The 27,673-nt window shown below is 53.6% G+C and overlaps 7 protein-coding genes and 3 pseudogenes across 7 annotated transcripts; 4 read left to right on the top strand and 6 right to left on the bottom strand.

Moving 5' to 3' along the window:
• Positions 1-491: 491 nt before the first annotated feature.
• On the bottom strand, positions 492-2,072 carry SAPIO_CDS1499 (annotated as a pseudogene; the record flags this gene model as incomplete).
• A 660-nt stretch (positions 2,073-2,732) lies between these two features.
• On the top strand, positions 2,733-4,571 carry SAPIO_CDS1498 (annotated as a pseudogene; the record flags this gene model as incomplete).
• Positions 4,572-5,357: 786 nt separating this feature from the next.
• Positions 5,358-10,008, bottom strand: SAPIO_CDS1497 (uncharacterized protein; the record flags this gene model as incomplete). The annotated part of the gene is made up of 3 exons (XM_016784759.1): positions 5,358-5,703; positions 5,965-6,493; positions 6,582-10,008. The coding sequence occupies 3 exons, from the start codon at positions 10,006-10,008 to the stop codon at positions 5,358-5,360; spliced, it is 4,302 nt and encodes a 1,433-aa protein (XP_016645516.1).
• A 674-nt stretch (positions 10,009-10,682) lies between these two features.
• Positions 10,683-11,623, bottom strand: SAPIO_CDS1496 (Siroheme synthase; the record flags this gene model as incomplete). The annotated part of the gene is made up of 3 exons (XM_016784758.1): positions 10,683-10,878; positions 10,941-11,422; positions 11,519-11,623. 3 exons carry the CDS (start codon positions 11,621-11,623, stop codon positions 10,683-10,685), a joined length of 783 nt encoding a protein of 260 aa, XP_016645515.1.
• Positions 11,624-12,714: 1,091 nt separating this feature from the next.
• SAPIO_CDS1495 (Malate/L-lactate dehydrogenase) lies at positions 12,715-13,878 on the bottom strand (the record flags this gene model as incomplete). The annotated part of the gene is made up of 2 exons (XM_016784757.1): positions 12,715-13,651; positions 13,715-13,878. The coding sequence occupies 2 exons, from the start codon at positions 13,876-13,878 to the stop codon at positions 12,715-12,717; spliced, it is 1,101 nt and encodes a 366-aa protein (XP_016645514.1).
• A 1,639-nt stretch (positions 13,879-15,517) lies between these two features.
• Positions 15,518-17,315, top strand: SAPIO_CDS1494 (Uncharacterized protein; the record flags this gene model as incomplete). Its single annotated transcript, XM_016784756.1, has 3 exons — positions 15,518-15,795; positions 15,854-16,027; positions 16,112-17,315. 3 exons carry the CDS (start codon positions 15,518-15,520, stop codon positions 17,313-17,315), a joined length of 1,656 nt encoding a protein of 551 aa, XP_016645513.1.
• Positions 17,316-17,660: 345 nt separating this feature from the next.
• On the top strand, positions 17,661-20,303 carry SAPIO_CDS1493 (Uncharacterized protein; the record flags this gene model as incomplete). Its single annotated transcript, XM_016784755.1, has 4 exons — positions 17,661-18,281; positions 18,356-18,378; positions 18,453-19,312; positions 19,402-20,303. 4 exons carry the CDS (start codon positions 17,661-17,663, stop codon positions 20,301-20,303), a joined length of 2,406 nt encoding a protein of 801 aa, XP_016645512.1.
• An 875-nt stretch (positions 20,304-21,178) lies between these two features.
• Positions 21,179-23,923, bottom strand: SAPIO_CDS1492 (uncharacterized protein; the record flags this gene model as incomplete). The annotated part of the gene is made up of 3 exons (XM_016784754.1): positions 21,179-21,774; positions 21,893-23,618; positions 23,786-23,923. The coding sequence occupies 3 exons, from the start codon at positions 23,921-23,923 to the stop codon at positions 21,179-21,181; spliced, it is 2,460 nt and encodes an 819-aa protein (XP_016645511.1).
• Positions 23,924-25,723: 1,800 nt separating this feature from the next.
• On the top strand, positions 25,724-26,929 carry SAPIO_CDS1491 (annotated as a pseudogene; the record flags this gene model as incomplete).
• A 34-nt stretch (positions 26,930-26,963) lies between these two features.
• SAPIO_CDS1490 (N-acetyltransferase ats1) lies at positions 26,964-27,588 on the bottom strand (the record flags this gene model as incomplete). Its single annotated transcript, XM_016784753.1, has 2 exons — positions 26,964-27,475; positions 27,543-27,588. The coding sequence occupies 2 exons, from the start codon at positions 27,586-27,588 to the stop codon at positions 26,964-26,966; spliced, it is 558 nt and encodes a 185-aa protein (XP_016645510.1).
• Positions 27,589-27,673: the final 85 nt, after the last annotated feature.

The raw sequence follows: 27,673 nt of genomic DNA, 5'->3' as shown, positions 1-27,673 counted from the left end.
CGAACGGCCCGAGGTAGTGGGGGACGAGGATGAGCAGCAGCAGCATCATGTCGATGAGGGGCATGGTGCGGCGGGTGCAGTGGATTCCGGGCCGGTGGATAAGGGGAGTGTTAGCGGTGCGGGTCGAACGGGGTCATTGAGGGCGTCGAAGACGGGGAGCTTGGGGAGGAGGAGCTTCTTCGGACTTTCGAGGAAGTAATTCGGGGAAGGTATCAAATGACTTTGTACGATCAAATTTGGACGAGGATTGGGTTTTGGATCAGTGAAATTACTGGTTAAATTGAATACGAAGGAATTAACGCTGTTTCTTCCACCCTTGATGAAGCAATAAATCGTGACGAAGAGTTCAATTTGTGTGAATACCAACGCCTGCCCAAGGAGTCCCCGCATCCCAACCGTAGCGCCGCGCTCCCTTCCTTTCCCTAAACATTACTCGTACAATCATCATGTGAAATAGGTTTCAGCGCCTGAGTAAAGTGCCATAAGATGAATTAAAACACCCGAGGCAGTTCGGGCCCAAGACTCCTCTTTGTAATATCCGCCAGCAAGTGACACACAGACTCGGCATCCGTCGTATCAAACACTTTAACCCTCGAGTCCGTCAGCACAAACCCAGGCGAAGCAATTTTCGTTATCCGCACGCTCGGGTGAAACAGGTTCAGCGCGAGGTGATGGTCCAGGTAGTAGGCGAGCGCATCGATAAAGGGCTGTTGCTGTTGATCAGCCTCGTCTCCCGTCTTCCAACTCCAGCCATCCTCGTCGTGTCCTCCCGCTAGTATCTTTCTCGTTCGCGCATCCCCTGTCCACGGCCTAGGTTGGGGCTTGATCTTATCCTCCGCAATCTTTTCGCCTGCCCGAACAAAATTTTCGATGTCGCCTGGCTCGATGGAAATCTCCAGTGTCCGTAGCCCTTGCTGCACACTTTTACCCTTCGGCTGGTCCCCATCTTCGTCTTCCTCGCCATTCTCACCCACTGTGACCTCTTCCTCAAGATGAGGTAGCGAGAATCCAAGAGTAATAACCACCTCCTTCGCAAGCGCCGCCCGATCAGGCACAAGGGCCGTCCTCAGCCACGTCTCCCAAACCTGCACAAGACACCGCGTGCCCAAGCTCAACGGGCCGACACGACAATCAAACACGCCACTCAACCACTCAACAACAATATTCTTCAACGGCGTCGGCATCCTCAACAACAAAAGCGGCAAATGTAAAAAATGCGACGGATCAACCCCGTTCTTCCTCCTCGACCTCGTTTTCGGCCCCTCAGACGCCCACATCTGCTCTTGGAGTCCGTCCCTCTCATCCTCCCGGCTCGATAAATCAGGAAGCAGCATACCCGTACACGCCGCGTTCTCGTACTGAATATCAATCCAGATTCCCCTCCTCATCCCCAAGACGCCTAACCCGTCCCCGCTCTCGAGCGGCGCATCGGAGCTTAAATCCCTGCTCGGCGGCCGCCTGTCGAGGTCGATTTTGGAAATCACGTCGCTGACGCGTACCCAACGCAGATTCACGCTCTCAAGACTCCCCGCCTGGCCCAGTTCGCCCGTGTGTGTTGGGTCGAGCCCGATGTACACGCCGCGCACGACATCGCCGATAAGGGTGTCGCGGAGACGCTCGCTGAGGGTTCGGAGCATGGCGCCGTGATCGGATTGTTCGCCAAGGTGGAGAGGGGATACGCGGTGGACGGAGAAGGTTGTGTTGAAGAAGGGCGGTTGGGGAGGTTCTTCGATCAGGAGGGAAGGGGATTCGGCATCGGAGGGGCGGGACTTGGAGGGTCGGCCGCCGCGACCACCTCGTCGACCGCCTCGACGTCCCCGAACAGGAGGCATTCCGGGACGGGGCCTCGGGGCCTCGATGCGTGCAAGGAGGGAGCCAGGTGTCGTAGAGATTTGGAGGATAGATCGCGTGCGGGAGTGGTAAATAGGTTCGCTAATAGAACTAATAACAGGAATATTGGGCTCGGCTTCCGACTTTACGCGTCTTTTCCACTTGATACAATTGGAATTCGTCGATGTGAGCTCTTGGGCGAGCTGTCGCAAAAGGATTGGGCGGTTGAAGTGGTGATGCATGCACTTCTTGTTTGGAGACTTCCCAAAATGGAGGAATAATCCCAATTGTATGTACACGCGACCACAGCTGCTGCCAGCCGCAATATATCCCCACACCTGCCCCTCCTTCCCCCTCCTTCCCTCCTTCCCCCAGTGATGTCCACCAACATCTCCTATTCGCTTCTCTCCGTTCTTCGACGTCCCCTCCCAACCTCTCCTCTCCCCTCTACCGGAAAGCCCAGCGTCGCATCCGTCGACACGTCAACACTAAGGACACTTTGGCGCAGATTCGAACTTACCCGTCCCTCCAGCGGGATTGGACAGTCGCATCTGTTCACCGCAGAGTGTCACTGTGATGTGATGTGATAGTAATATCAGCTGAACTAATAAGACCATGGCTCTGCTGCCTTTCCCTCAGCTTAGTCTTAATACTTCGGTATCCGCTGCCGTCCCATTTTTAGATCACGGATTGCCAACCATGGCGTTTGCGCTTCCTTGCTTCCCTGTTCCCGTTCCCAACCGGGTTGTTGCTTGCTGCCTACCCGTGATGTGGCCCCCTCCTTCACCGAACTGTCGTGATACCCCCATTGTGTTGAGCGTTGTGTGAATACTATTTTTATATTTTATATTTATATTTTTATTTTTTTGCTGAATCGTTTCTTGCTTCTAGCTTGTTTAGTCATGTTGCAGTCTTCATTTCTACATGCGCCGCTGGATGCGTCGTCCGAGATTCGGCTCGTCGAAGTTCTACCCGCAAAGAACCGCGACGATGCGATATCCGTCCGGGTCTTCCTCCAGTCGCTAGTCAATCCCGATATGATCGCGCCCTACACGGCGCTCTCATACACATGGGGAAATCCCGAGGATACCGTCCCCATGCTCGTCGACGGCCAAACATTTCAAATCACTCACAATCTAGATGCCGCACTCCGGCGCTACCGGGACGAGTTGCCCAAAGCCAAGGCAGATGTCGCCAACGCTGCGAACGGCAACCACGCAAGGCCCACGAACCTCCTCTGGGTCGATGCGATCTGCATCAACCAATCCGACGATGCCGAAAGGAGCGCGCAGGTCGCGCAAATGTCCACCATCTATACCAGCGCCGCCTCCATCTTTGCCTGGCTGGGCCCGGCGACGGACGAGAGCCCCCTCGCGTTCGATAAGATCCGTGTCGTCATGGATAGGTACCGGCGCATGACGAATGCGGCGGATCTCAGAGACGACAAGGTACCCAGATGGGCCGCGAGGCTTCTTGCGGACGAGTTGATGTTGTGCGAGGGCGAAGACGGGGACGAGGCGACGTGGAGGTCTGTCCAGGCGTTGTTCGATCGCGAATGGTGGTCGCGCGTGTGGGTTGCGCAGGAGGCGAGTACTAGAGTACCTACTTGGCTGGTATGCGGCGAGGATAAAGTGGACCTGGATGAGGTTGTCACTTTCGCTGTCTTGATGGGCATAAATGAACAGGAGGACGAGGATGCCGCGACGAGGGTATATGGGATATCGCCCTACGTTTATACACTAGACACCTTGCGGTCGCGAAGAGGCGCCGAGGGCTCAGAGAGCGAGCTACTAAGTATGCTAATGTCCTGTCGTCATTACGATGCCACGGATGCGCGAGACAAAGTCTACGGTGTTCTCGGCATGGCCTCTCCTCGGGGTTTGTGGCACCTCTTGGCAGACTACAGCAAGGATATCGTCGAGGTCTACACAGACGTAGTTCAATACCAGCTAGAGACGTCCGGGTATGAGGGAAAGCTAGACTTTCTCGGCGCCGACGGCCTTCCCGAAGGCGGCATGACGGGACTCCCTTCGTGGCTTCCCGACTGGCGCTACCGCAACCGATACCACGTCCCCCTCAAGAAACTCCTCGACGATGAAGCGTCGACCCCGCGGCCCGGCCGGCAAAAATCCGAATGCTGCGTCTACAGTGCCAGCGGCTCAGCCGAGACCCTTTTCAGCCTAGGCGTAGATGTATCGACCGTTGCCGCCATCGATGGCCGCTCGCTACGAGTCAAAGGATTTCGCGTCGGCTTCCTCTACGATATCCAACCTGTGCTTGAACCGGGGAAAACGACAGTGATGAATAACTGGCGCTCATCCCTCCGATCTACGACATATTTTACGGGCGAAACCGAACTAGAGGCCTTCAACCGCCTCATTGTCGCCGACATCGATCAGGACATCCGCACCCCAGCCACTGTTCCGCCCTCGATAAATGGGTCAAAGGCCACGGCTTCCTCGTCGCCGGAAGACGCACTCATGGCCTGCTCGGGACGGCGTTTGGCGCGCGTCGTTCAAAAGGATTGGTCGACGGACGGACTTGCGCTCGTGCCGCAGTGCGTGCGCGAGGGTGACCAGGTCTTTGTTCTTCTTGGCGGGCAGGTATTATACGTTTTGAGGAATTTGGGAGGGATGTACAAGTTTGTCGGGGAATGCTATGTTCATGGAATGATGGACGGGGAGGTGCTGGACATGATAAAAACGGGGTTGGTGGAGATTAGCGAGTTTACGATTCGGTGAAGTCGGCGTTGTTGTTCTTTTTTGTTCTTCTTTTGGCTTGATGCCGTTCTTTGGAATCGTGGACATGGGCTTCCGTTCTTCGGGGGCTTATATTGTTGGCTTGGTCTAATAATGCTTTGATGATTATGACTCAAGATTCAAACACGCCATTTTCAGTCGTACCAAATAATGTATGTTCCTCAGTTCATGCCTTCTTTCACACTGGAGACCCAGGCTTCCTCTCGCTAGACTCACACAAGAGCGGACCAAAATAGACTGCCCCCTCCTCTGCAAGATCTCGGAAAATCGCCCTCTAAAAGTCATAGTCATGGTGCTTAGCTGGAGGGTATTAGAGGGATGCTAGCGTGTTAGATATAGATGCCATGGCCATATGGCTTTCTCCTTTCGTAGGTGTGGTCGTGCAGAGGAGGCACAAGAGGCCTGATACATTATGGCGTCCGAGGCTGCATGAGAAGAGGCGTAGAAAAATTGGAAAACTAGGAGATCGACGAGTTGGTCTCATCTCTCACCCTCTATGAGAACAGACAAAATCCAACATCAAAGCCGTATCTCTAATCTGACCACACTATATTATAAACTACGTACCCCTTGTGCCGAGTCCAAGCTGGCCAACACCCAACCTTGTAACGCCCTAGATCGGTCCTAGATATTCTTTTTTTAAAAAAAAAAAAAAAAAAAAAAAAAAAAAAAATAAGAAGAATGGAAAAACGGGGAGACGAAATGAAGATAAAGGGAGGAGCGAAGGAGAAAAAAAAATGCATATACATAGAAAAGAAACAAAACACATCAACTCTGAAAGGAATAATACTTGATAATACTGGAATAATCAATCTTCAAAGTCTTCAACCTCTGCCTAGCACTATCAATAAGCCCAGCCGGCCACGTCCTCCCATCTGACGCATGCGGCATATGGATCACGAACTGGTGCCTGCTAAGCTGGGATGGCGGGAAGAGGCCCCTCCTGGCGTCGTACGTGAACCGGAGCATAGATCCCTGGTTCGGCACGGAGCTCCAGCCGATGGCGGCCATGAACTCGCGGAAGGAGTTCGTCGTCACGGCGTTTGTGCGCTGCCCGTTGCCGATATCGCGGTAGAATATGCACCGGAATGTGCGCTGTATCGACTTCTTCTTACTGTAGCATCCATATTGTGTCAGCCATGGCGATGATTGGGAAGGATGGGGATAAGGGAATGGGGGTTTCTCCTTGACGGTTTGGTGTCTTGGATTTTCCGGTGAGGTTCGCTCTTAAAAGCCACAAAAGGGGGAAGACGTAGTAAAAGCGAAACCAGAATCACACCTGAGGAGGAAATTTGGAGAGGAGAGAGTAGGGAAGAAAACGAAAAATAATATGGAAAAGAGAAGCAAAGGAGACATAGAGGTGATCACCACATACATGTTCGATACCCCTCCGCCCGTTTCCGAATCGCTTTCCTCCTGTGCCGCCTGTTGGACTCTTGCCATATAAGCCCTTCGTACGCCAGGCGGAATCTCTCGGTGAGTTCGCCGCGTCCCCGTACTTTCATCGACGAATCCTCCGTGCCTCTGCACCAGCTGCTGCCACAGCTCGTCGTTCAAGGAGCTCAGCCACCAGTAATGGAATCCTTGGACTCTCCCCTGCATATTATCGACTGCATCTTCCGCATCCTCCATCACCTCGTCACCATCTTCTTGAGCATTTTTCTCCTGCTCCGGCCCTGCATTCTCCGGGGATGGCTCTCTAGGAAGAGGAGGAGGAGGAGGAGGAGGAGGAGGAGGAGGAGGAGGAGGAGCCGAGAATGCCGCTACTGCGTTGCGGACCAGTACATCGTGAGAAGGTCTCGGGCTTCCTTGGCGTGAGCCTATAAGTTGCGTGAGGAAACTTAGGTCCATGGACTGCCCCAGATCCTGCTCCACCTCGATCTGCGGTTCCGGCTCGGCCGGTGCTGGTTTGTGTCAGTACGGCTTTCTCATGGCTGGCTTTTTGCTTGCTTTCTCTTTTTCTCCTGTTCCCCGGTCTAAATAGAAACATACCTGAATCGTCCTTTCCATCGTGGTCGTAAGGAAGCTCATCACCATCGCCAAGAACCCTCTCAAGCCACTTTGGTATTAACGGAACGTAGGATACCTTCATGGAAATCGCATTGGCGTACAGCCCCGAAGAGTATGCACAACTGTTCAACGCCAGGATTTGAGCCTTTTCAACCTCAAGAGCATAGTGAACAGCAAACGCCCATATGAAAACAACCTCGTCTTTGCTTATCATTCGAAAATCGTTTTGAGAAAGATTCTGAAGACGCTCCTGAACAAAATCCCGAGCAGTCTGCGGAAGAATCGTCAACTTTAGCAGATTGTTAGGCACAGGCTGCGGGGTGAAGGCGTTGATGTACTTCAGATGTTCCATGGCTTTCCAATTTTCCATAACGTCACTGATTTGTCCCCGTATACCGGGGATGTGGACATGACCCGTGTTTGAATTCACCAAAAACTTCCACAAGTCGATCGTCCCCATATTAAACTGGGCAGCCATCCAGTTCCTTGCCAAAATTTCACGGACTGAGGGGAAAGCAGGAGGATCCGGAGGTGGCCCCCCTTGAACAGTTTGGTTTCGGTTCGACTCCGCATTAGGAATCCCATCAGGGACGTACAAGCTCTCTTTTCGAAGATACTTCACAAGGTCCTTCCAAAAGGCGTCGAGGGCTTCAAGGGTTTTCTCGCTGTCCGTGTCCCTATCCTTGTCTCCACCCTTATCTCGCGCCGCGTCTCGACTGGGATTGGTTTCATTGCGCCTCTGCCTCTTCACCCATCGCTTGTGCTGGTCATAGAGTGCCCTAAGCGTTGCAAGTGTGATCCGATTTTCGATAGGAAACTCATCTAGCTTCTCAAGGCGTCGCGAGACCATGCTCTTCAGCTCATATAGCCATTCTGCTTGATACTGGCTGGCTCGCATGGCCCTTGCGAATCTCATTTCCACCAGCCCTCGAGATAGTGGAACAATTGGAGTAGGATTTAGGACGCTCTCCTGTTCTACGAACAAGTATATGGCTGCCACGCTATCCAGGAGCTCAGATATGTTTTGCCGAATTGCATGGAATCGGTCATCTGCCGTTTCCAGCGAATCCTTCACCGCGGCGATTCTCCGTAACAGCTTTCCGAGAGTGATGACTTCGGTGATTTCCTCCGACGCCAGGAACTCGACAAGAAGCTTGTGTAGTGACCTGATTCTCTGGTCCGTTACGATCTCTCTTCTGCCCCGAGAATTGAGCCGTGGATCCAGCGGAGGAAAGCGTCGCAGCGCACGTCGCAGTCGCGGAGTGATTACGCTTCCCATTGGGCCAGTGTGCTTCTTCAGATTCGGTTGCTTCTTATAGTACCTTCTCATCGCGGGCGTCGACGCTACGGGGCACTTCCTAGTTATCATGATGATGTAGTGCATGCAGGCGAGCATTCCTCTGACCTGCACTCTGAGTGACCTGCTCTTTCTCGCTCCAGACAAGTAGTATTCCGGCTGATGCTGGGCTTTTTCCCATTCCCAAAAATCTGGAATGAAGTCTAAGTCTCTTAATTGCTCTGGTAACCGCCCTGCTTCGATTTCGCATAAGAAGTCTTCAAGCCGGTGGGAAATCCCGGACTTGTACACTCTTTCTGGGATCTTATCCTCTGTCTGCTTTCTTACACGAAACGCGGTTTCCATGCTTATCCTCGTTGGCAAATTATACTTTCGGTATTGCCTCTCGGATTCCTCCAGGTCCTTTCGCGCATCATCGACGTAGTCAAGCAGAGTCATTTCCGTCAGTGGCCTCCGGAAGACGTTCCTCAAGAGGTCGATGAAGACATCCCATCTCATCTCATCGCCATGCAAATAGGGCGGATAAAGATGCAGATAGTTCTGGTCGTACTCCTCCTGCATACGCATGTGGAAGTATTCTGGCTCTTTGATGAGGGATACCAGATGATCTGTAGCGCTATCGAGCTGCGAGGACAGCGATTCGCGAAGAATCTTCGTCGGGTCGTGGCCGGCATCCTCAACCCTCTGCAGATGATTATGGAATGGTGCCGAAGCGAGCATGGCAGTCGGGCTGGGATCCTTTGCGCCCAAAGAAAACTCCGCTTTTGCCGCTCTGGAATCTTCTAAGAGTGTTTTTTTGTCTTTGATAGCGATTTCTGGTTGCTTGAGGACTTTGAACCCCCTCACCCCGACTTTCATTTGCCCTAGCAGCTTTATGCAGAATTTGCGAAGAAACCTATACGTCACCTCCTGCGCCTTGAGCGTAACCCAGGCATCCCCGACGTAGAGCATGTTGGGAGATTCGCCCTTGAGCTTCAGCTTTGTGACATTCCCGAACCCGTAGTTCATAAAGTTCAACTTGACGTCTGTATGATCGGCGAGGTCACCATCCTGGGGTACCTCCCAATGGACACAATGGAGGGAGAAAGGGCCCGTAAGGATACGCAAGGCTCGGCCGAGATGCGTCGACTGGAAGTCCTGCTGCATGAAATGTATTGGAGCGACGGTGGTCCGGCTGTATATGAACTGCATGAGCCGAGTTGGGTCACTGAGCTCTTGCAAGTTAATGTGAGGCACAAGGTAGAGATGAGCAACATCCTCCGTCCACTTGTCGTAATCGATGTGATGTTTCTTTGGATCCAACCTTGGGATTAGAGGCTGTCCTGATCGGAGGATGCGGCCTTCTTGGTCGCCTAGTCTTTGGTGGAAGAGGTGAACCTTGTCATGGAGGGACAACGGACTGAGGTCAGGGTGAGCAGGATTCTCGGGTGGAAACGGATCTATTTTCCGAAATTCAGTCTCGAAATGGTGGACATCAGCTACTGCATCTCTAGGCATAGGTGGCGGGTTTTTTCTCTTGAAATCGGCTGCTGTCTTCATCGTTTCAGTCCAGGAGGCAGTCAACAGCTCATGGAGGGTAGTTTCGGACTCGGGCCCCTGACGATCTTGGGCGGTTGTTTGCTCGGTGGGGAGGTTCTCGATGGCATCTTTCATGGCCATTAAACGACCGCGAGTCATCTCCCTCATGGAAATATACCACTGATTCACGTTCGTGACAACATGTTCGAAGGGAGTCTTGTAGTGATCGATCGGGGCATTGTTCGGCGTGAAGTTGTCAGCCGCGAAGGGCTTATTCTTGAGGTCATTCTCGCCGACACCTCGAAAGAGATGACCTGGCTTAGGCCACTTAGTTGTGTACTGATCAGGCAGTAGGCCGAGAAGCCCTTTGGGTCTTCCGGGTTTAGGGATCAGGTACTCTCTCTCGGGCCCGTAAGAGTATGCTAGGGGATCTGTGTCAGTCCCCGTGGGAGCCCAGCATATATTACGAAAAGTCGCCGAAGGTTCATACGGCACGTCACAGAGCTCCTCGTCGTATATTACATTCTCGCCAATGCCGAATCTTTCCCCAAGGACGGTGGAATTGTCAAGAATATTCTGCTGAGGAGTCCCCATCGTGCTCCCAATTTTTGGTACACTTTAGAAAGGCCGAGTCCTGAGTATTCGTCGGCAGTTCGGACGAGGATAATGGACGGCAATGTCCAAGATGGTGGTGTCCGCGGGAATCAAGGATAAAACCAAGGAGAATCCCCTCCTCGTTTTGAGAGACAAATTTAACTAGGGGGTTAATAAGAACTATGAAAAAAAAAAAAAAAAAAAAAAAAAAAAAGAAATGAAGCAAAACCGGCTGATTTCGGCGGAGGCGTAGATAGATCGATGGAAAAGAGGGAAATGGAATGCAGCGTAGTGTCAGACTCGCGGATCTATTCTGCTGTGCACTAGGATATCATGAGAGGACAATCTATATGAATGAATTTGCGTACATGAATAACGATAACGCCCCCCGAGGATTGATAGGGACAAAAGCACAAATACCCGAGCTTATCTTCGTGTGAGGCAGTAAGAGTAAGAGGAGAAATGTTTCTTTCTAGAGGGTAAAGGAGATTGAGGGTGACGATGAAGGGGATTGTGGACATGGCATTGGGACTACCATAGTTTCATTGATGGGCCCGTAGTGCTGTGAAAAGACCGGGGAATTGGGTGTTCGGGGGCCCTTTGTCTCCCGAGGACGAGAGCGACTGAAGCCGGCATACCAGATCTTACCGCAAGCGCACATGGAGGAGCGTCGTTCATGCCCCGACACTGAAGCCGAACGAGCCGTCGAAGAGGTCGAGTCTTTGTTGTTCAGGGAACCCTTGGGCGGCTCTGATTTCGTCAAAGGTGGGCACCTTGTTCTCGGGGTAATACCGCAAGAGGACATCCATGTCGTCCTCTGTAAGTTGGCACATTTCTTCCCACGAGTAGGTGTCACTGACTTTCGTCATCCTGGATACACACAAGGAGCGTTAGTAAACGGGGCCAGGGGGCTAGGAACTCGGCGAACTAACCAAGCCATTCTCTTCTGACTTTCTGCAGGCGCAGGTGCAATGGATCGAAGCTTTGTCCGAAGCACACCGATGGCCTCGATAGCATTTCCAGCATTGTCGGGGAGAGATTTGGCGATCAATCTCCGTATCAAAGCCGCTAGCCTTGGGCCCCTACCATTGGTGCTAACCATGATCTGTAGAGGGCCGTCACGATGAACACTCCCGAAGAAGAAGTCACACTCTGGAGGAACGTCGGCAATGTTTGCTGGGATGCGACGCTCCTTGCATAACTTCCAGATGGCCGTGGACGCTGCCGGATCATCGATTGCCACGAGCACCATGTCCACGCTGTCCAGGTCCGAGGGCTCAAAGTTCCGTCCTACGTGCTTAACCTGGCCCTCCGCTACGCGGAATGCCACTTCCGCGTTGAGTCCAGCGCTGGGACATACAACCGTTACGATGGCGTCGGCGTTGAGGCAGTGTAGGATACGTCCAGCGGCTACCTGGGGAACACGTTTAGACTCTGGGCAAGTTTTAAGCAGAGACACGTTATGAATTGGAGGCCGCATGCGTCGCATGCAGCTCTGTCGTTTGCTTACCTCTCCACCGCCAACAACCAGAATGTGCTTGCCTTTGGCTTGCCAGGCAAGGATGAGGCTACCTCCTGGCTGCACTTGGGGGAACTGAGACTTTCGGGATGCCATGGGGTTCGGGAGATAAAGAAATAGAACCTTGCGTCCAAGGATTTGAACGCACTATGTAGGAGATGAAGAATGATACAACAAAGAGCTGGGCCGAGCTCGAACAAGTTCCAGTTGAGTCAATTCTGTTCAGGTATGAACGACGTGCGAGGAGGATTTGGATTGTGTTTTGCGAGATCGACGAGTATATTGGCGTCGTAATATAACGAACGATCCAGGAATATTAAAAAAAATTAGATAAAAGGGTCAAATCTCTATGGGATGAAATGAAGCAGATAGGGGGTATCGCGTGAGCATGGAGCTTGAGGGCTTAAAAAGGTGGTTGAGATGCCCGATTCCTGAAATTCGAGATTGGCAAGCTCTTGACTGTGTAAATGCACACTTAACACTGTAAATTTACAGTGTATAGTTAGTGCAATACAGTGCTCCTGACTGTGCTTCTGGGGGAAGGAGCGCTTCGTGGCGGTTGGAAGGGGCTGCGATCACGTCCTGTCCTTGGTCTAGAACATCTCATCATTCACGAATTGTGTGATTTGGCGCCCTCTTCACTATTATTATGCTCACTCGGGTCCCTCCCCGACGCATAGATAAACTTGGTCCGCCCGCTTCATAAAAGCGAGGTTCCCAGCCAGCTGGAAGCACCCCACCCTTTGACACTGCCTATTTATGATCGGATCGCCACGGTCTCCCAGGTCTTTAACTGGTGGCTGTCTCGGGTGTGGCGTGTGAACGGTAAGCCACACTAGTACGAAGTACAAGGTCCGGGTATGCATCAAAGAGACTTTCATTAAGAATAAGGAGCCTAGGCAGACGGGACAGCAGGCCGAAGCCCTGCCAGGCTCATCGTTTCGTGGCTCTTTGGGGAGAAGAGAAGATCTTCTTCAGCCAGGAGATGTCATTTTGTCTTGTTCGGTGATGGCGAGACCACAGTCCGTTCTCAACTGCTTGCCTTCCTGATGGAGAAATGGGGTATTATAGAGACCCGTATAATTGCTTAAACTTACTGAGGAGCTAAAGAATGTGGGAGATCTAAAAAATTATATAGTATAGACTATTTTATATACTTAAATTCCTTAAGATTGCTGTTGCATGTGCTACTTTGTCGCTGAACCGACCCCGGTGGTTATCTCCTTCACACCCACCTTGGCTGCCTCGGCGTTCAAAGAGTCAATCTCGGCCTGTACAAGTGGAATTCCTGTCCTTTTCCGCTCCATCTCCGTTAGTTGCTCGATTTCTCCCGGGAAGTAGATTCGGTCAACTCCCGCCGCCTTCTCCGAATCGGTCACGCGTTCGTAAAGATACTGCATCCTTTGTCTGAACTCATCGGCAGACATGAAGAGGTCAGGTCGGATAGCAACGACCATGTGGCCTACATCTGCCGGCTTGGATGGGTCATACGGGTTTGTGACATGCCCAGCGTACGCTGATCCGGAGAGCACGCCCGAGAACACGTCCATCATGATACTCAACGCTGACCCCTTCGGGCCACCCATCGGAAGCATTACGCCGCCCAGCGCAGCAGCTGGATCATCTGTGGGCCGGCCCTCGGCATCGAGCGCCCAGTCCATGGGAATCTTCTCGCCACGGCGAAGAGCCTTGTAGATCTTCCCTCTTGCCGCGACAGATGGAGCCATGTCGAGAATGAAAGGCTTATCTCCCTCGCCAGAACCTCCGGGGGCGCCACAAGCAATCGGCGAAACACCCATAAGCTTACTCTTGCCGCCCCAAACGGGAAGCGCTGGGCTCGAGTTGGTAAACACGAGACTCAGCATGCCGGCGTCGAGAGCTTGTTGGACGACCCACGCACTCATGCCAAAGTGGTTTGAATGGGCCACACTAGCCATGCCAATCCCGTAAGTGCGAGCAGACTCTATCGCCGCCTCCATTCCTTTCTGGGCTGCCAGGAAGCCGAAGCCATTGCAGCCATCAACGTGGGCAACCACTGGCGTGATTTGGCGGACTGTTGGCTCAGCCTTGGCATCCAGGACACCTTGGCGAACGCGCTCCATGTAGGAGGGAATCCGGTTCATCCTGCCATTCATTAGAGGAGGCCCTATCCGGGGTTGGCACAGAGTCTGGGGGGGCGTAAGTTACCCATGCGTGTCGACACCGCGGAGGTCGGCTGCCACCAAGCACCGAGCTACAATGGCCGCATTTTCGGCTCGAACTCCGTTGCCTTGGAGAACAGATTCCACGAAGCGGCGGGCTTCAGAGGCGTCCACGTAGATTTTGGAGTCGCGGTCTGTGTCGTCCGGCATTTTCAGGTTTCTGTGCTGCGATTCTTTTTAACTTTGTGTTTTCAAGCGCCTGATCTAATGCAACTTTTTATACACAGGTAATCAGCCCTTAAAATGTGTCGAGCAACAAGAAATATTTCCCAACATCTTCTCCTTGCCGTTGAGCTTAAAGCGTCCAAGGAATACGAAGTAGCGCACTGGATCAGCCTTAAATATCGGCGTGTGGAGAATGTCCTTGTGGGGCCTTCGATCGGACAATCTTGGAGGGGGGCCCTATCCTCTTCGGGCATAGGGAATAGAGGTCCGTGACGCCCCCGCGAGACACGGGATTTCCCCTGTTCTTGCTTTCTTGTAGTGCGAAGCAGGTGTTTTTCCCCAGGCGGCGACGAGCATGCCGAGTAACGTTCCTTAGCTAAAAGCTACAGAAATTCAAGATGTCGAATTGCTGAGGCTAGACTGAGGTAACTTCGGATCAAGTAAAGAAGATTATTCCCGGCACTGCGGTCTCCGAGAGACGAGCAATTCGATATCGGGCTGTCGCGGAATATCGGAGATAATCCTGTGTTTCTCATGCTCACCGAATCAGCTTCTACCGGATGAGAACTTTACCGCCCGCATACGCCGTAAACCTGGGGTCGTCGACAAGATTGGGGCGGCTAATGATATAAATTGCCGATCCCTTCCCTCTGCTGCATCCAACAGACGATGTAGGGTTGCAGCGGACACTGCCAGCTACCTTTACAGGTCAAGCGCGGGGGAATGCAGGCAAAATGCGACGCGCTGCGAAATGTCTGTGAACGACGGGGTGGTTTCTGGGCCTCGCCGACAGAAATGTGACCTTCTTGAACTGGTTGGAACCAAATGCTCCGATGCATGGTTCCCGACGCCCAATGGAAAAGTACGGAGTAATGCTGATCAGGATCTTCCTGCTGCTTATGCGTAGATCAGAGTATGTGATCGGGTTGCCTTCGCCCGACTCGGACGCCAATCCCGACAGAGCGATGCTACGCAATATCTCCTAGCAGCATCGTGATGTGGCTGAAACCGCCGGCGGACTCGATGAACAGGTTTATCACGTTAAGGATATCCCCTTGGAGCGGGCTCCTCTGCTTCCTCCTGGTCTCCTGGGAACCTGTATCTCCGAATGTTGCACATTCTCCGAATCATCTGCACCTCTGGCGTTCGATCTCCGAGCGTGAGTAGCCCAGACCCCCTTTGGGCGTGTGCTAAATCGGCCCTTTTACAGCTTACCCTTCCCCGGACACGTGCCGCAATCGTGGGGATCCCGTCCGTGGCTGCTTTTGCGGTGACCCGGATGGGAGTCGACAGTCGACAGTTGACATGGAGATGCCTCCGCACTTCCCCGCAATCATAGGGTGATCTTTGTAGTTTCCTTGGGGCAGAAGGAGGCTCTCCGCATCTCACCAGAGTGTCACGATCTGCCACCCGTCTGCGTATATAAAGGCTAGAACTGGTGGTGGTGCTGTGAGAGCTGTGGTGTTTTCCCGCCTTGGTCTTCATCTGTTGATCACCTGTCTGTTTACCCCGTCGTCCGTGACTTGTATATGCTGCCCCGGTACGCCTTTCTTAGATTCAGTTTCTTAACCACCCCGAAATATCGCCCGAATTCCCACCGTCGAGTGGCAGACGCTTGAGCATCATGGCAGGCGGCGTCAAGAAACCCGTCAACGTATTCAAGTTGAAGAACCTGGGCGAGCCGGAGGGCTGCTTTAACTGGCGTCTCTGGTTCGCCGTGGTATCCTTCGGCATCCTCGGCGCGGCCAGAGGTGTCGACGAGGGCCTTATCACGGGTGCATTCAACACTAAGGATTTCAAAAGCAGGATCAACTATGACTCCTACTCGGATGCTGAGAGGGCCGACATCAAGGCCAACGTCTCGGCCATGGTCCAAATCGGCTCTGTTGCTGGTGCTCTGATGTGAGGGGATTCCAATGCCCCCTATTCGCAGTCGGCATGTATGCTAACCGACAGCTAGCGCCTTCGCGATATGTGACCGCATCGGTCGTCTTTGGGCTACCCGCATCCTTTGCGCGACTTGGGCGGCTGGCATCGCCATCTTCATGGGCGGTGCTGCTCGCGGCAGTCTCGGTGCCATCTATGCCGGCCGATTCATCGCCGGCATAGGTGTCGGCCAGACGCCTGTTGTTGGGTGCGTTGGCCTCTTTCCTGTCCTGCGTCGCGCACTCCCATGCCACGATGCGAGCTAACCTCTCTCTGCTCGTACTTTCTCCAGACCGGTATACATCGCCGAGGTTGCTCCAGCGGCCATTCGAGGCCTCTGCACCTGCATCTTCACTGGAGCCGTCTACCTGGGTATCGTCCTCGCCTTCTTCGCCAACTACGGAGCTTCTCGACACATAAGTGCAGACTCGTACGACACATGGATGGTGCCTAGTAGCCTGCACCTAATGTTCTCCGGCATTATCTTCATCCTCAGCTTCTTTCAGTGCGAATCCCCTCGATTCTTCGTCAAGCAGGGTAAGCCGGAGGAGGCCGCGCGAGTCCTAGGCTACCTTCGCCAGCAAGACCCCCACGGGGAGTACATCACTAGAAACATTGCCGTCATGCAGGCGGCGCTCGACGAGGAGCTCGAGGCCACCAGGGGAACCAGCTGGTCGGCCGTACTAAAGGAGCTGCTCCTCGACAAGAGCAATCTCTACCGCCTCTACCTTACCACCTCCATCCAGTTCCTTTCTCAATGGTCCGGCGCCGGCTCCATCACCCTCTACGCCCCTGACCTCTTCGCGCTAGTAGGCGTTGAGGGCGAGGAGGAAGGTCTCCTGATTACCGCTGTCTTCGGCATCGTCAAGCTCGTCGCTGCTGTTTCTTGCGCCCTCTTCCTCGTCGACGTCATCGGTCGTAAGCGATCCCTACTCCTAGGCATCACCCTCCAGACCATATCCATGGTCTACGTTGCGAGCTTCTTCACCAGCGCTCCTAGGCTCGGCGTCGACGATGAGTACGAAATGCCGCATTCGTTTGAAGGCCCCAGCAAAGGCGCGATCGCCATGATCTACATCTCTGGCTTCGGCTGGGCTCTCGGCTGGAACTCAATGCAGTATCTGCTCACTGCGGAATTGTTCCCTCTGCGAGTCCGTGCCTTGGCCACGTCCTGGGCCATGACGCTGCATTTCGCCAACCAGTACGGCAACTCCCGTGCCGTCCCCAACATGCTTCTCCCTCCCCACGACGGTGGCATATCGCCCAAGGGAACCTTTTGGTGTTTCGCTGCTGTTACCTTCGTGGGAGGCCTTTGGGTGTGGTTCTTCGTGCCCGAGACTAGTGGCCGCTCCCTTGAGAGTATGAACCGACTCTTCGAGCTGCCGTGGTATCGGATTGGGCTTCATGGTAACAAGGATGCAGAAGAGAGGGACAACCAGATCATGGGCGAGAAGATGGCGATGGAAGAGCTGCAGCCTCAAGCCAGCCGCGTGTGATAGACTATAGGCCTCTATATTTTGTGACATACCTTTTATAGCCGTTACCAACAAAGAAGAATGCTCTTCAGAGAAACAAATTGCTCTTTACACTAGGACTAGAATTATGCTGTTATGCTGTCGATTTTAACACTTCAATGCAATAAACGCGGGACGACCTGCCGTTTGACAAAATTTCCTGGTTAGGCCTAGTAAAGGGCACGCGACATGTCCAAGCTCATCTCCTAGACACTGTGAGGATTGTCCCGTTTGGCTGAAAGCTCGTCTTGCTGAATAATACGCTCACTACCCGTGTATAATGATAAATATGTTACTACACATTAATTAAAGCTTCCAAACGGGGTTATGCCGTTACGCCTGGAATACCTCATGATCCCTGCCACACCGACGACATTCATTGGATCACGACGTAACGACCTCCCTCGTCTGCTCCCTCAGTACTACCCCCGTCCATTGCCGCCCGTCAGCCTCCGACCAGTCTGCCTCGCAGCCCTCAATGTTGCGCGCCACGATCGCATACGAGCAACATCTGCTCGCTCTTCCTTTCCTCGCCTAGGAGCCGATTTTCTCTTCCTTCGCCTCCCCTTCAACCACTCGCCTCCAGCACATCCGGTATCACCTGAACCAGGCAACCACGGGCCCCCTCCTCTCCGTAACGTCTCCCCTCACGTCTCCATCATGTCTGGGCGCAGGCTAGGTGGAGGGAGGATTCTTGGCTCCGGAAAGGGCCTGGCGCCACCGAGGCCTGCGAACGCCCCCTCGGCCGCCTCTTCGCTCCAACGAGTCGGGAGTCCTCTCCCTTCTGATACTAGCTTCGACCATAATTCCTCCGACAACTCGCCTGCTCCCTCGACCGGCCTTCCGGACTTTTCCCAGGATCTCGCTACGCATATAAGTATTGGTAGGCAGGGAACTGCGGAGTCGAGCTCTCAGAAGCTTCTATGTCCCATCTGCAATGAGGAAATGGTATGTCCTTGCTTGATCTAGGCATTTGCGAAACATGGGGCTGTAGCACGATACACTAACCATTAGACGATTAGGTGACACTCCTACAACTCAACCAGTACGGCTCCCCTGCTTAGAAACCCTCTGAGACGACAGAATTTGTTCAGACTAACGGCTGATCCCCACCACTAGACACCTCGACGATTCCCACCAAGAGCTCCCCGAAGTCGAGCAAGACGAAGTAAAAACCTGGTTTGACAAACAAGTCCGAAAAGCGAAAAAATTCCAGCCCCTATCCATAATAAACCAAAAGCTGCGCGGCCTCGACGTCTTCGAATCCAACGACTCCGAACCTATCCCCTCTGGTTCCAACTCCGGCCCACGACCCTCCGACTCCTCCCCCGTCGACCCTGACGAGCTCATCACAAGGCAGCACTGGCAGCACCAGACCATCGACGATCTATGTACGGACCCCACGTGCGGGCGCAGGCTCGGCGCCGTGAATGGGAGCATAAACTGCCGGAAATGTGGCCGGTTGTTTTGCGAGGAGCATACCATGTACCAGATGAAGCTGTCTCGGTCGGCGCAACATGAACCTGTCAGGGGATTCTGGGCGCGGGTTTGCGAAACGTGCTATAAGTCCCGCGAAGGGTATAACGATCATGACGGTGCATTGATAGATCATACCCGGGCGTTTACGGATCTGAGGAGGCAGAGGGTGGAGCGGCAGAACTTGGAAATGGCGCGTCTAGAGAAGCGGCTAACAAAGTTGACTCGCCTGCTAGCCAACCCTCCGGAGAACGTCACGGCCGGGAACAACACACTCTTGTCGCCGGTCACTGCTCTTACTGGTCAGAACTCAACGCGGAAATTACTGGAGCAGTCCGTGGTGACGTGGGAGGACGATGCTTCCGTCGCGAAATGTCCGTTTTGCAAGCAGGACTTTGGGTCGTGGACGTTCCGGAGACATCACTGCAGGACGTGTGGCCGGGTTGTGTGCGCGGATCCGCAGACGGGTTGTTCGACTGAAGTAGGGCTGAATGTATCAACCCGTACGTTTTATTACTCTTCTCCTCCTCTCCCACCTTGGCTTCTCATTGTCCGCAGAGTACACACAACCACTAACAAAGAGACCTCACAGCCTCGAACAACCCAACCGAGAAGCAAGCCACCCCAGGCCAACTCAGCATAGACATCCGCCTCTGCCGCGACTGCAACCGCACCATCTTCACCAAACGCGACTTCGCCGCCTCCCTCGCCATAAAACCCCCCGACCAACGCGCCTACGAGACCCTCCGCCAATTCGAGCGCGGCATCCAACAACTCATGGAAGCCTTCCAACGCGTCCTCCTCACCCTCCAACCCGAAGACTCCTCCTCCTCTTCCGCCCTCGCGCGACAACCGCCCACCCACGCACAAATCAAAGAAGCCTCCAAGATCCGCAAACGCCTCATCGACTCCTTTGCGAAATACGACCTCGCCTCCCGCCGCATGCGAGACCTAAAAACAACCTCGGAGCAACAACTCCGCCTGCAAAAAGCAGTATACGCATCCGCCTCCGCCTTTCTCCACGCCAACATGCTCCCCCTCAAATCCGTCCCCCAGATGCTCCGCAACCACCAGCAGCGTCACCAATCCTCCCCCCGACACCAACTCCAATCCCGTCTCCTCCTACAATCCTCCACCTCCTCCTCCTCCCAACAAACCCTCTCCCCCTCCCCCCTCCGCAACGGCGCACCACCACCCCCCTCCCTCGAAAACAACCACGAAACGGCCAGCCAAATCAGCGAAACGAGCACCGTCGTCTCCGCCCTCGAGGTCGAGGAGAAGGACCTCCGCGAACGCCTCATCGTCCTCGAGGAGCAGCGGTTCATGGTGCGGCGCATGGTGGATGCCGCGCGGGACGCGAGGCGGTTCGAGGAGGTTGCGGCGCTTTCGAGGAATGTGGAGGAGTTGGAGGAAGAGATTGAGAGGGTGGGCGGGTTGGTGGGGGTTGTCGAGGAGAGGTGGCAGGGGTTGTATGCTTCGGGGAGTGTGTCTTGAAGTTTGGGGGAGGGAGGGACTTTATACGTTTGACTTTGTGGTGTTGAAGATAACATGGAGGCGAGTTTGCCTTTTCTGTCCGCATTAATTATTTCTTTTCTTCTGCTTTTTTTATGGATAATCGGCGTATTGGCGCATGGCATCATGGCTCGAAAGGGGAATCACTAGTATGGCATAGCAACATCCAACGGCATATTGTATAGACCATGTATAACATATCAATCATATCTATCATTTTACCTCAAAGCGAAAAGCTTCTTGCCTACCTGGCAATTTCTGGCATCACATCGGCATTCTTCTCACATCTTGGTACACGCACTGAAAGGTCAATCATGACATGCTATTCACAGTTTTCAGCCTAACCTCCATCCTTCTATGTACTCGACTTGCCTCAACATGAGCTGTCTCCGAACAAGAAAACAAGTTTCCCTCCGTCTCCCTCGACTTTATTATGCTCGTACAGGAAAAGAAAACTTTCAACAAAAGTGGCACTTGCCGTGACAAAGGGAAAGAAAAACTAAACAACCCAGTGATGCTGGTGACGTCTGCGGTAGACTAAAACATCTTGCGATGCGCCGATAAACAAAACCCAAGAGGAAGAAAAAGAAAAAAAAGACATAAAACATCAAATAGCCGCCAGTGTCCCCCCCTTATGATGCTCGAAATGTAAGAAGAAAAAGAACACTCACACAATTGCTGTGGAGCTCTCGCACCCTCATCACCATGGTATCTCGCCAGAACAAGAAAAAAAAAAGAAAAAAAAAAAAAGGTAATACAACAGAGAAAGAAACTCAACGGCGATCTCGTGGGAACATTCCACACGTCATGCATGGAAAGAACAACTTTTGATTTCATCAAGGACTGGAGAGGTTGTTTCACCTCAGCGGGCCGGTCTCGACACCACCGAGGAACCGCCTCACCCGTCCAATCTCCAACTCGCCCTTCTCACTCTCAACTGCTCTCAGCAGGCCGTCAATAACGGCGTCAATATCGTTCTCCGGCACCGACGTGCACAGACACACGATGCGACGATACTTGAACTCCACTTCGCGACTGCGTCCCTTGAGGGCCTGGACCATCTTGCGCGTAGCCTCGTTACGTCCGGAAACGGCCTTGATCCTAGCGCGGAGTAAATTCGCGGACGGGAAGTAGCTCGCCGAGGTGTTGTCGGCGGCTGTCTCGAGGGCGGCGCCGAGTTCGGTTTCCCAGGCGGAGACAGCGTCGGCGCCCTTTAACCGGGGATCGAACCGGCCTTGCTCGTCTTCTCGGGCGTGCGATAGGTTGATGACTTGTTGCCTCGCGAGTTGTTGTCGCCTCACTGCCTCGCGCAGCGCTTCGAGCCTCTTTCGGGTGTCGCTGAGCTGGCTGGATGTGGCACGTATGGACGAGTAGAGCCCGTCGAGTGTGGTTTGCTTCGTCTTGAGTCCTTTTTGGAACTCGGCCGATGTTTGATCCAGGAGAAGTGAGATGGCTGTGAACGGCAATGGTTAATATTCACTAAATCAACCGATCTTTGTGTGTGTGTGTCTGTGGTTTTTTTTTTTTTTTTTTTTTTTTTTTTTTGGGGGGGGGGGGGGGGGGGTACTCACAATGAATAATTTCATCACGACTCTCCTTACTCCTCTGAGAACTGCCAATGAACCTACTATTATCATTGGCCGAATCACCGTTTATGCCATTCTCAGTCGGACCGTCGACGCCGACGCCGAAATCAAGCGGGCAGAGTCCCGAGCGGTTGGCAATCTTGTTATCAGCACCGATCTCGAGTAATTGCGAAATGACGCTGCGGTTTCCGTTCTTGGCCGCAATGTTGAGCGCGGTATCACCGGCGTTATCCTTGGTGTTTACGATTTCCGCCATGAACCTCGCCAATCCCATCTTAGGGGGGGCCTGTTGCTGCGAGCTCGGGGGGGCGCTGCTAGAATGGCCGTTGAGACCATTGAGACCGTTGGTTGCTGCGGGCTGCTGGCTACTAGGCACGCTGCCCTGTCGAACAATCCACTCTAGCAAACTCTCCAGGTAGTACCGGCTGGCCGCATTGCGACCCTTCACGGCACTAGTCACCGCGATGTGGTGGAGAACTGTACGGCCCTTGTTGTCGCGAATCTCCAAGGTTCCGCCGAGAACATCTAGGAGGTCGGGGAACGAGTTGAGTTCCATGGAGTTGGTAACCGTCACGGCCCTCATAAGAGCGGTATGGCCGGATGCGTTCACACGGTAGGGACTCGCGCCAGCGGCGATGAGGGCTCGAAGAAGCGGGAGACGCGATAGGGCGGCGGCCCAATGCAGTACAGTATGGCTGTGATTGTCAATGGGCATATCCAGCTGGCGGGGGGTCATGCCCTTGATAATATCGTCGAATTTGGTATGCTCGGAAGAGCCAGAGTCTAAGAAGAGACTTAATAACGTGCTCTTACACTGGTCGGCCTCTGGCGAGAGCTCGTAAGGCAGTGGCGGAAGGGGGCTAAATCCGTCGTGTGGCTGTTCGTGGATGCCAGCGTGAGAGTAGATGAACGACTCGTTCGGCTCGGTAGGGGACCCGGGAAATGCGCTGGCAAGGGCATCGGCGTTTCCGTTGTAGGCGAAGCTATCAGCAGGTGTCATAGTTACTCTCTGCCTCTTGCGAGGAGGCTCGGGCTGGTCGAGCATGTGAGCGGATTGTTGGGTAGAGTAAGCCGAGTCGACAGCATGGCCGTATTCGGAGGTATAGCTCTGCTGCGAATTTCCCGGGAAGCCGTCGTCGGGGTTTTGGGACATCGAGGTCTGTCGGCTGAAACTGGGCGCTCTCGGTACTCCGTTCCTATTCTTAGCACCGGGTGACTCGAAGCGGGCCTTGCTCAAAGCAGCGACGGCATGCGAAGCGGTGCTAGAAATGTTCTTGAAGAAGGTTCCGGGCAGGGTGTTGTTTCGATTCTCCGCATTCGCATTCGCGTTATACATGCGTTTCCTCATGGCCGCCATCGCTTGCTCCTTCGTTGGGGTATTGAGGTCACCACGACCGGCAACACCGCCATCCTGGCCCATGTCATAAGTAAGGAGTGGCCGAAGCAGATCCTCCACGCCATACTGCTTGCAGACCTCGACACCACGCTCAAACTTTACCCAGGTGCCCTGGTATTTGCCGTAACCTCCCTGAACCTTTTCATGTTCGCCAGTAGCTTGAATCTCCTTTTCGAGGATCTTGGTGCGCTTTCCCTTGTCGACGCCGGCAACTTTGAGAATCTGAGTAGCGTTCAACCAGCTGTCGTTTCGGCGCCGCATAACGGCGATGTTGTTGACTTCCATCTCGTAGACATCGACGCCCGAGTACACGGCCTATAATAAGGAGATGGTAAGATGGTCAATGACAATTCAAAAGCGACGAAAATAAGGGCGATTTGTTACTGCCAGAGTAGCCGTGCTCTCTCAGGATCGGTAGCTAAATGCAAAATAAAAAAGGGGAACGGGGAATGGAGGAACAGGAAAATCAGGCGAAAACATACCGAGTAAATCTGCGGCGCATCGTTCGCAAGCATGGAATTGGCATCATTAAATGAGCGGTACATGCCAGCACCTTGCGACTGCTGGCTCATAGTGAAAGATTGTTGCGACGACGGTTGCGATTGAGACGCTGTCGCCATTGCGAATGGTGACGGTGAAGCTGTGAAGAATCGGGGCGGGGAGCAGAATCAGGGGAACCAGAAGTCGGGAGTTGCTCCCCGAGATTGGTGACTTTTTTGGTCGGCGGCAAGGTTCTTGGTTCGTGGGCGACTAGTTCCTCTTGAGTGTCATGCTCATGCCCGGCGACAAAGGTCCTCTGTTGGTTTGGTTCGGGGTGAAATGGGATGCGGAAGAATTAAGGCAAGAATGGATCGAACCGTTCGAATTCCTGGAAATCGAAATGGGATGTTCCGGCAGGATCCGAGGCCGACAAAGGATAAAGCAAAGCAACGACGGGCCACCGAGTTGCTTGTGGTGGTTAGGGCAGCGGAAAAAGGAGCGAAGAAGAGCTGAGAGGAACTGCTGGCGATGTTCGAATGGAACCGAGATCAAGAAGAACCCAAGACCAAGAACGAAGGGGGGGGGTTTTGGTGAAGGAAGCCCGGAGCCGTAAGGCCAATTTGCGCTGCGGAAGCTGCAGCGTCGGCTTGGTCGTGTCTCGCAAATGGCACAATTACCGTGAAAGAGTGGGGGAGAGAGCAGGAACAGGAAACAGCCCCAGAAGAAGAAAAACGCTTCACGATGGGGCAGCAGACGTGGGAGAGAGAGTCTGTCGGCCTGGTGATGAGATGGAACCACGAGGATTCTCGGAATTGCAGGGATAAAAAGCCTCGCAGGTGGAGATCAAGGCTTTGGACAAGCTCAAGACCTGGAAAGACGGGTTATCAAGGGTTTAATTGATTTTGACCAAGGACGTGTTCGTTTCGTGATTTACGTGTTGAGGGCGTGACGCGTGAGACTTTTGAGCTTTGACCGTGTGTGGATTGGAGATGCGGGCTAAGCGGCAGGAGCGATTGACTGATTGACATGGAGTTGACTGGCTGGGGCAGTCACCACCAGCGAAGTAGTCTGGCAGATTTACAGTGGCAGCTGCACTTCGATTGCAGAGGCCTCACGACAGTCGTCCTTTCCTGCAAACATGAAGTACTTCGTGCAATGTACACTACAATTCACCTCCGTAGACAAGTCGTCACCCCACCCCAAGTACGGAGTACGAAGCAATATGCCGGCAGGTGCAGTGACCCTTCCTCAGATTCTGCATTAACTCTTCTCCTTCCACTGGCTTGAGACTCTGTCCACTTGCTCAAAACTGGTCCATGGATAGCCTGTTTCCAGTTCCTAGGCGTCGAAAAATAAATGTCAAAAATAATCGCCAAGCGAGAATCCTCTACTAGTACGAGTATTTTCGCTCAATGGACCCAGTTTTCGTTTTCGCTTTGAGGCCTGGTCGTGGCAGGTCCGCGCGAATGGACGCGTATGAGGTACAAATACTTTATAGTAGGCTTTTCCGCTACCAGGTCCACGACATTGCATCTAGAAAACAATGTACCTGTACAAATTGGCTGCGTCCGCTTAATCTTGGGTCTTAAGCCTCCAGCACGAAGCACAATTAAAGGTACCTCCGTACTTCCCTCAACTTTACGTCAGCAACTCTCGTCGTCGGAGCTCTTTGAACTTGGAGAGCTCATTCGCATCTTCCGACTTGAGGCATATCAGAGTTGGCGACAACGTTCTGCGGTTTCAGTGCGGGAGATCATCGTCGTCGTCGCCCTACACGTCTCCACCTCCTGTTTCCATGGTACTCTCTGAGGCATGCAATTAGGTCAACACTCCTCCCCACAGAACGATGAACATAGCCTCCCTCTACTGACCTCGACAAATTTTCTAACCATTACGCCCGCCGGAGTTGACCTCCTTGCCACGCCCCGAGATCTACTATAATGTCGGCTACTCAGATACACTTGCCCAGACACTCCGTGTCACCGAGGCACCTCTACAGGCATCTCCTCCGAGAAGCCTCCTATCTCCCGCCGATATGTGCTTCATACGTTTCAGCCCGCATCAAGCAACAGTTCCGAGCGCATATGCTCGAGGACCTTCGTGCCCAGGATCACATCACCAAAGGACGCCGTCAGCTTCGACAGCTCCAGGCGGCCAACTCAGGAGACCGGAAGCAAATGCACAACGTGCTTCTCCGTACCTTTGGCAGAAAGGGAGAGCTTCGCCGGGCTCTCTTCAGCCGGCTTGTGCAACCGGGCTTTCTGGCCAGCCCTACACCCACAGGGCCTGAGACGGCGGCTTTGAAGAAAAAGCACGATCCACTAGCCAGGGTCAGGGAGGTATACGATAGGGCCAGGATGGATACGAAGTACAAGAAGAACTTCCTCAATCGCTGGGACATGGTCAGCCTGCAAGCCTTCATGCGCACCCAGGCTGCTCAGTTCGAAGCCACGTGTCCTAGGGTTTGGTGTAAACCCCCCTTCTCGAAGAGGGAGCCGACGAGCGGATTACCCAAGGAAAATATCTGGGGGCGTCCGTTGCCCTTGAGGGAGCTTAGGTCGAGACTTAAATCGTGGTGGCTGAGCAACGCCGACAAGGTGATGCCGCCAACCGGCGCCGGCGAATGGAACACTTTGCGCAGCATTGCCGTCAACAGCGAGATTGGCCCGCTCTTGCAAATACCACCTCGACGCCCGGTTGCCGTACCCGTTGCATCTGCCCACAACGAAGAAATACCGAAACTGTCTTGGTCCTATCTGCAGCCCTACGCTAGCATGCCCGTATCACGTATCGAAAGAGAACGACGGCAGGGATTTAAAACTTCGGCGAGAGGCCTGCCGTATGAGCCACAACCTACTAAACCGAAGCGAGTATCCAATCGAAGGCTGCGCCGTCTTTGTGGGTGGATTTTTGAGAGCTCGCCTGTTCTCACCGGACGGCCCGGAGACGCCATTAAAGACCGTGTGAAATGGGGGCAGTTGACGCCGGATCTCCCAGTTGCGTCTCCTGAGCTGTCTAGTTTCTTTCAAGATGTTGAAGCAGATGGGGGTAAATTAACAGGCGCCCATGCAAGCAGAGGACTACAACCCCTCCACGAGCGGACCATTCCATCACGACTGAAGCTACTACCCCTTCCCCCATATTAAGTCTTGCGTCTTTTGATCTTGTTTTTGATTTCGACTATTCCGCCAACTTGACCAGCGCATCTCCGTCCACTCGCATACCAACCCATTCATCCATCCTCTTAGCCCCAATCGACTCATAAAACTTGATGCTAGGCTCGTTCCACTTGAGGACGCTCCACTCCAACCTCCCTCCGTTCATAGCCACGACCTCCTTCGCCAAGCGCTTGAGCAGAATCGATCCATACCCCTTCTTCCTCTCCGACAGCCTCACATACAGGTCCTCGAGGTAAATGCCTGGTTTCGACCTCCACGTGCTGTAGTTGTAGAAATACAACGCCATGCCCATGGCGACGCCCTCGGGGCTGTACACGAGGATGCATCTCGCCGGCCGCGCGGGGGTCACCGGCTCCGTCTCGGGCAGGATTGCCGTCGACTGGCCCTTGGTAACTTCGCCCGATGGCGCCCAGGCGATGGTGTTGAGGAGCGTCTCTTCGGTGGCGAGGACGCTGTCGGACTCGTGCTCGTAGTCGGCGAGTTCTTGAATGAGGCTGAGGATTATACCGACGTCTGTGTTTTATGCGATATTAGTTTTCGGGTCCGACTATCGTTTTTGCCAGAGTCCGAGGGAACGAACCTTCGCGCCGGGCATGGGCCGTGTATGGTTCTCCTGCGGATTCCATTTTGTTTGGATGCGTGCGATTGCTGGAAGGCCTTTTGCTCGATTGAGGAGCGAGTCCGCTTCTTTACTTTTAATAAGACGCGGAG

Source organism: Scedosporium apiospermum (assembly GCF_000732125.1).
Source record: "Scedosporium apiospermum strain IHEM 14462 chromosome Unknown SEQ_SAPIO_0066, whole genome shotgun sequence".
Lineage (NCBI taxonomy): Eukaryota > Fungi > Ascomycota > Sordariomycetes > Microascales > Microascaceae > Scedosporium > Scedosporium apiospermum.
Note: the sequence above shows the minus strand (reverse complement) of the source record. Positions and strands in the feature narration are given on the sequence as shown.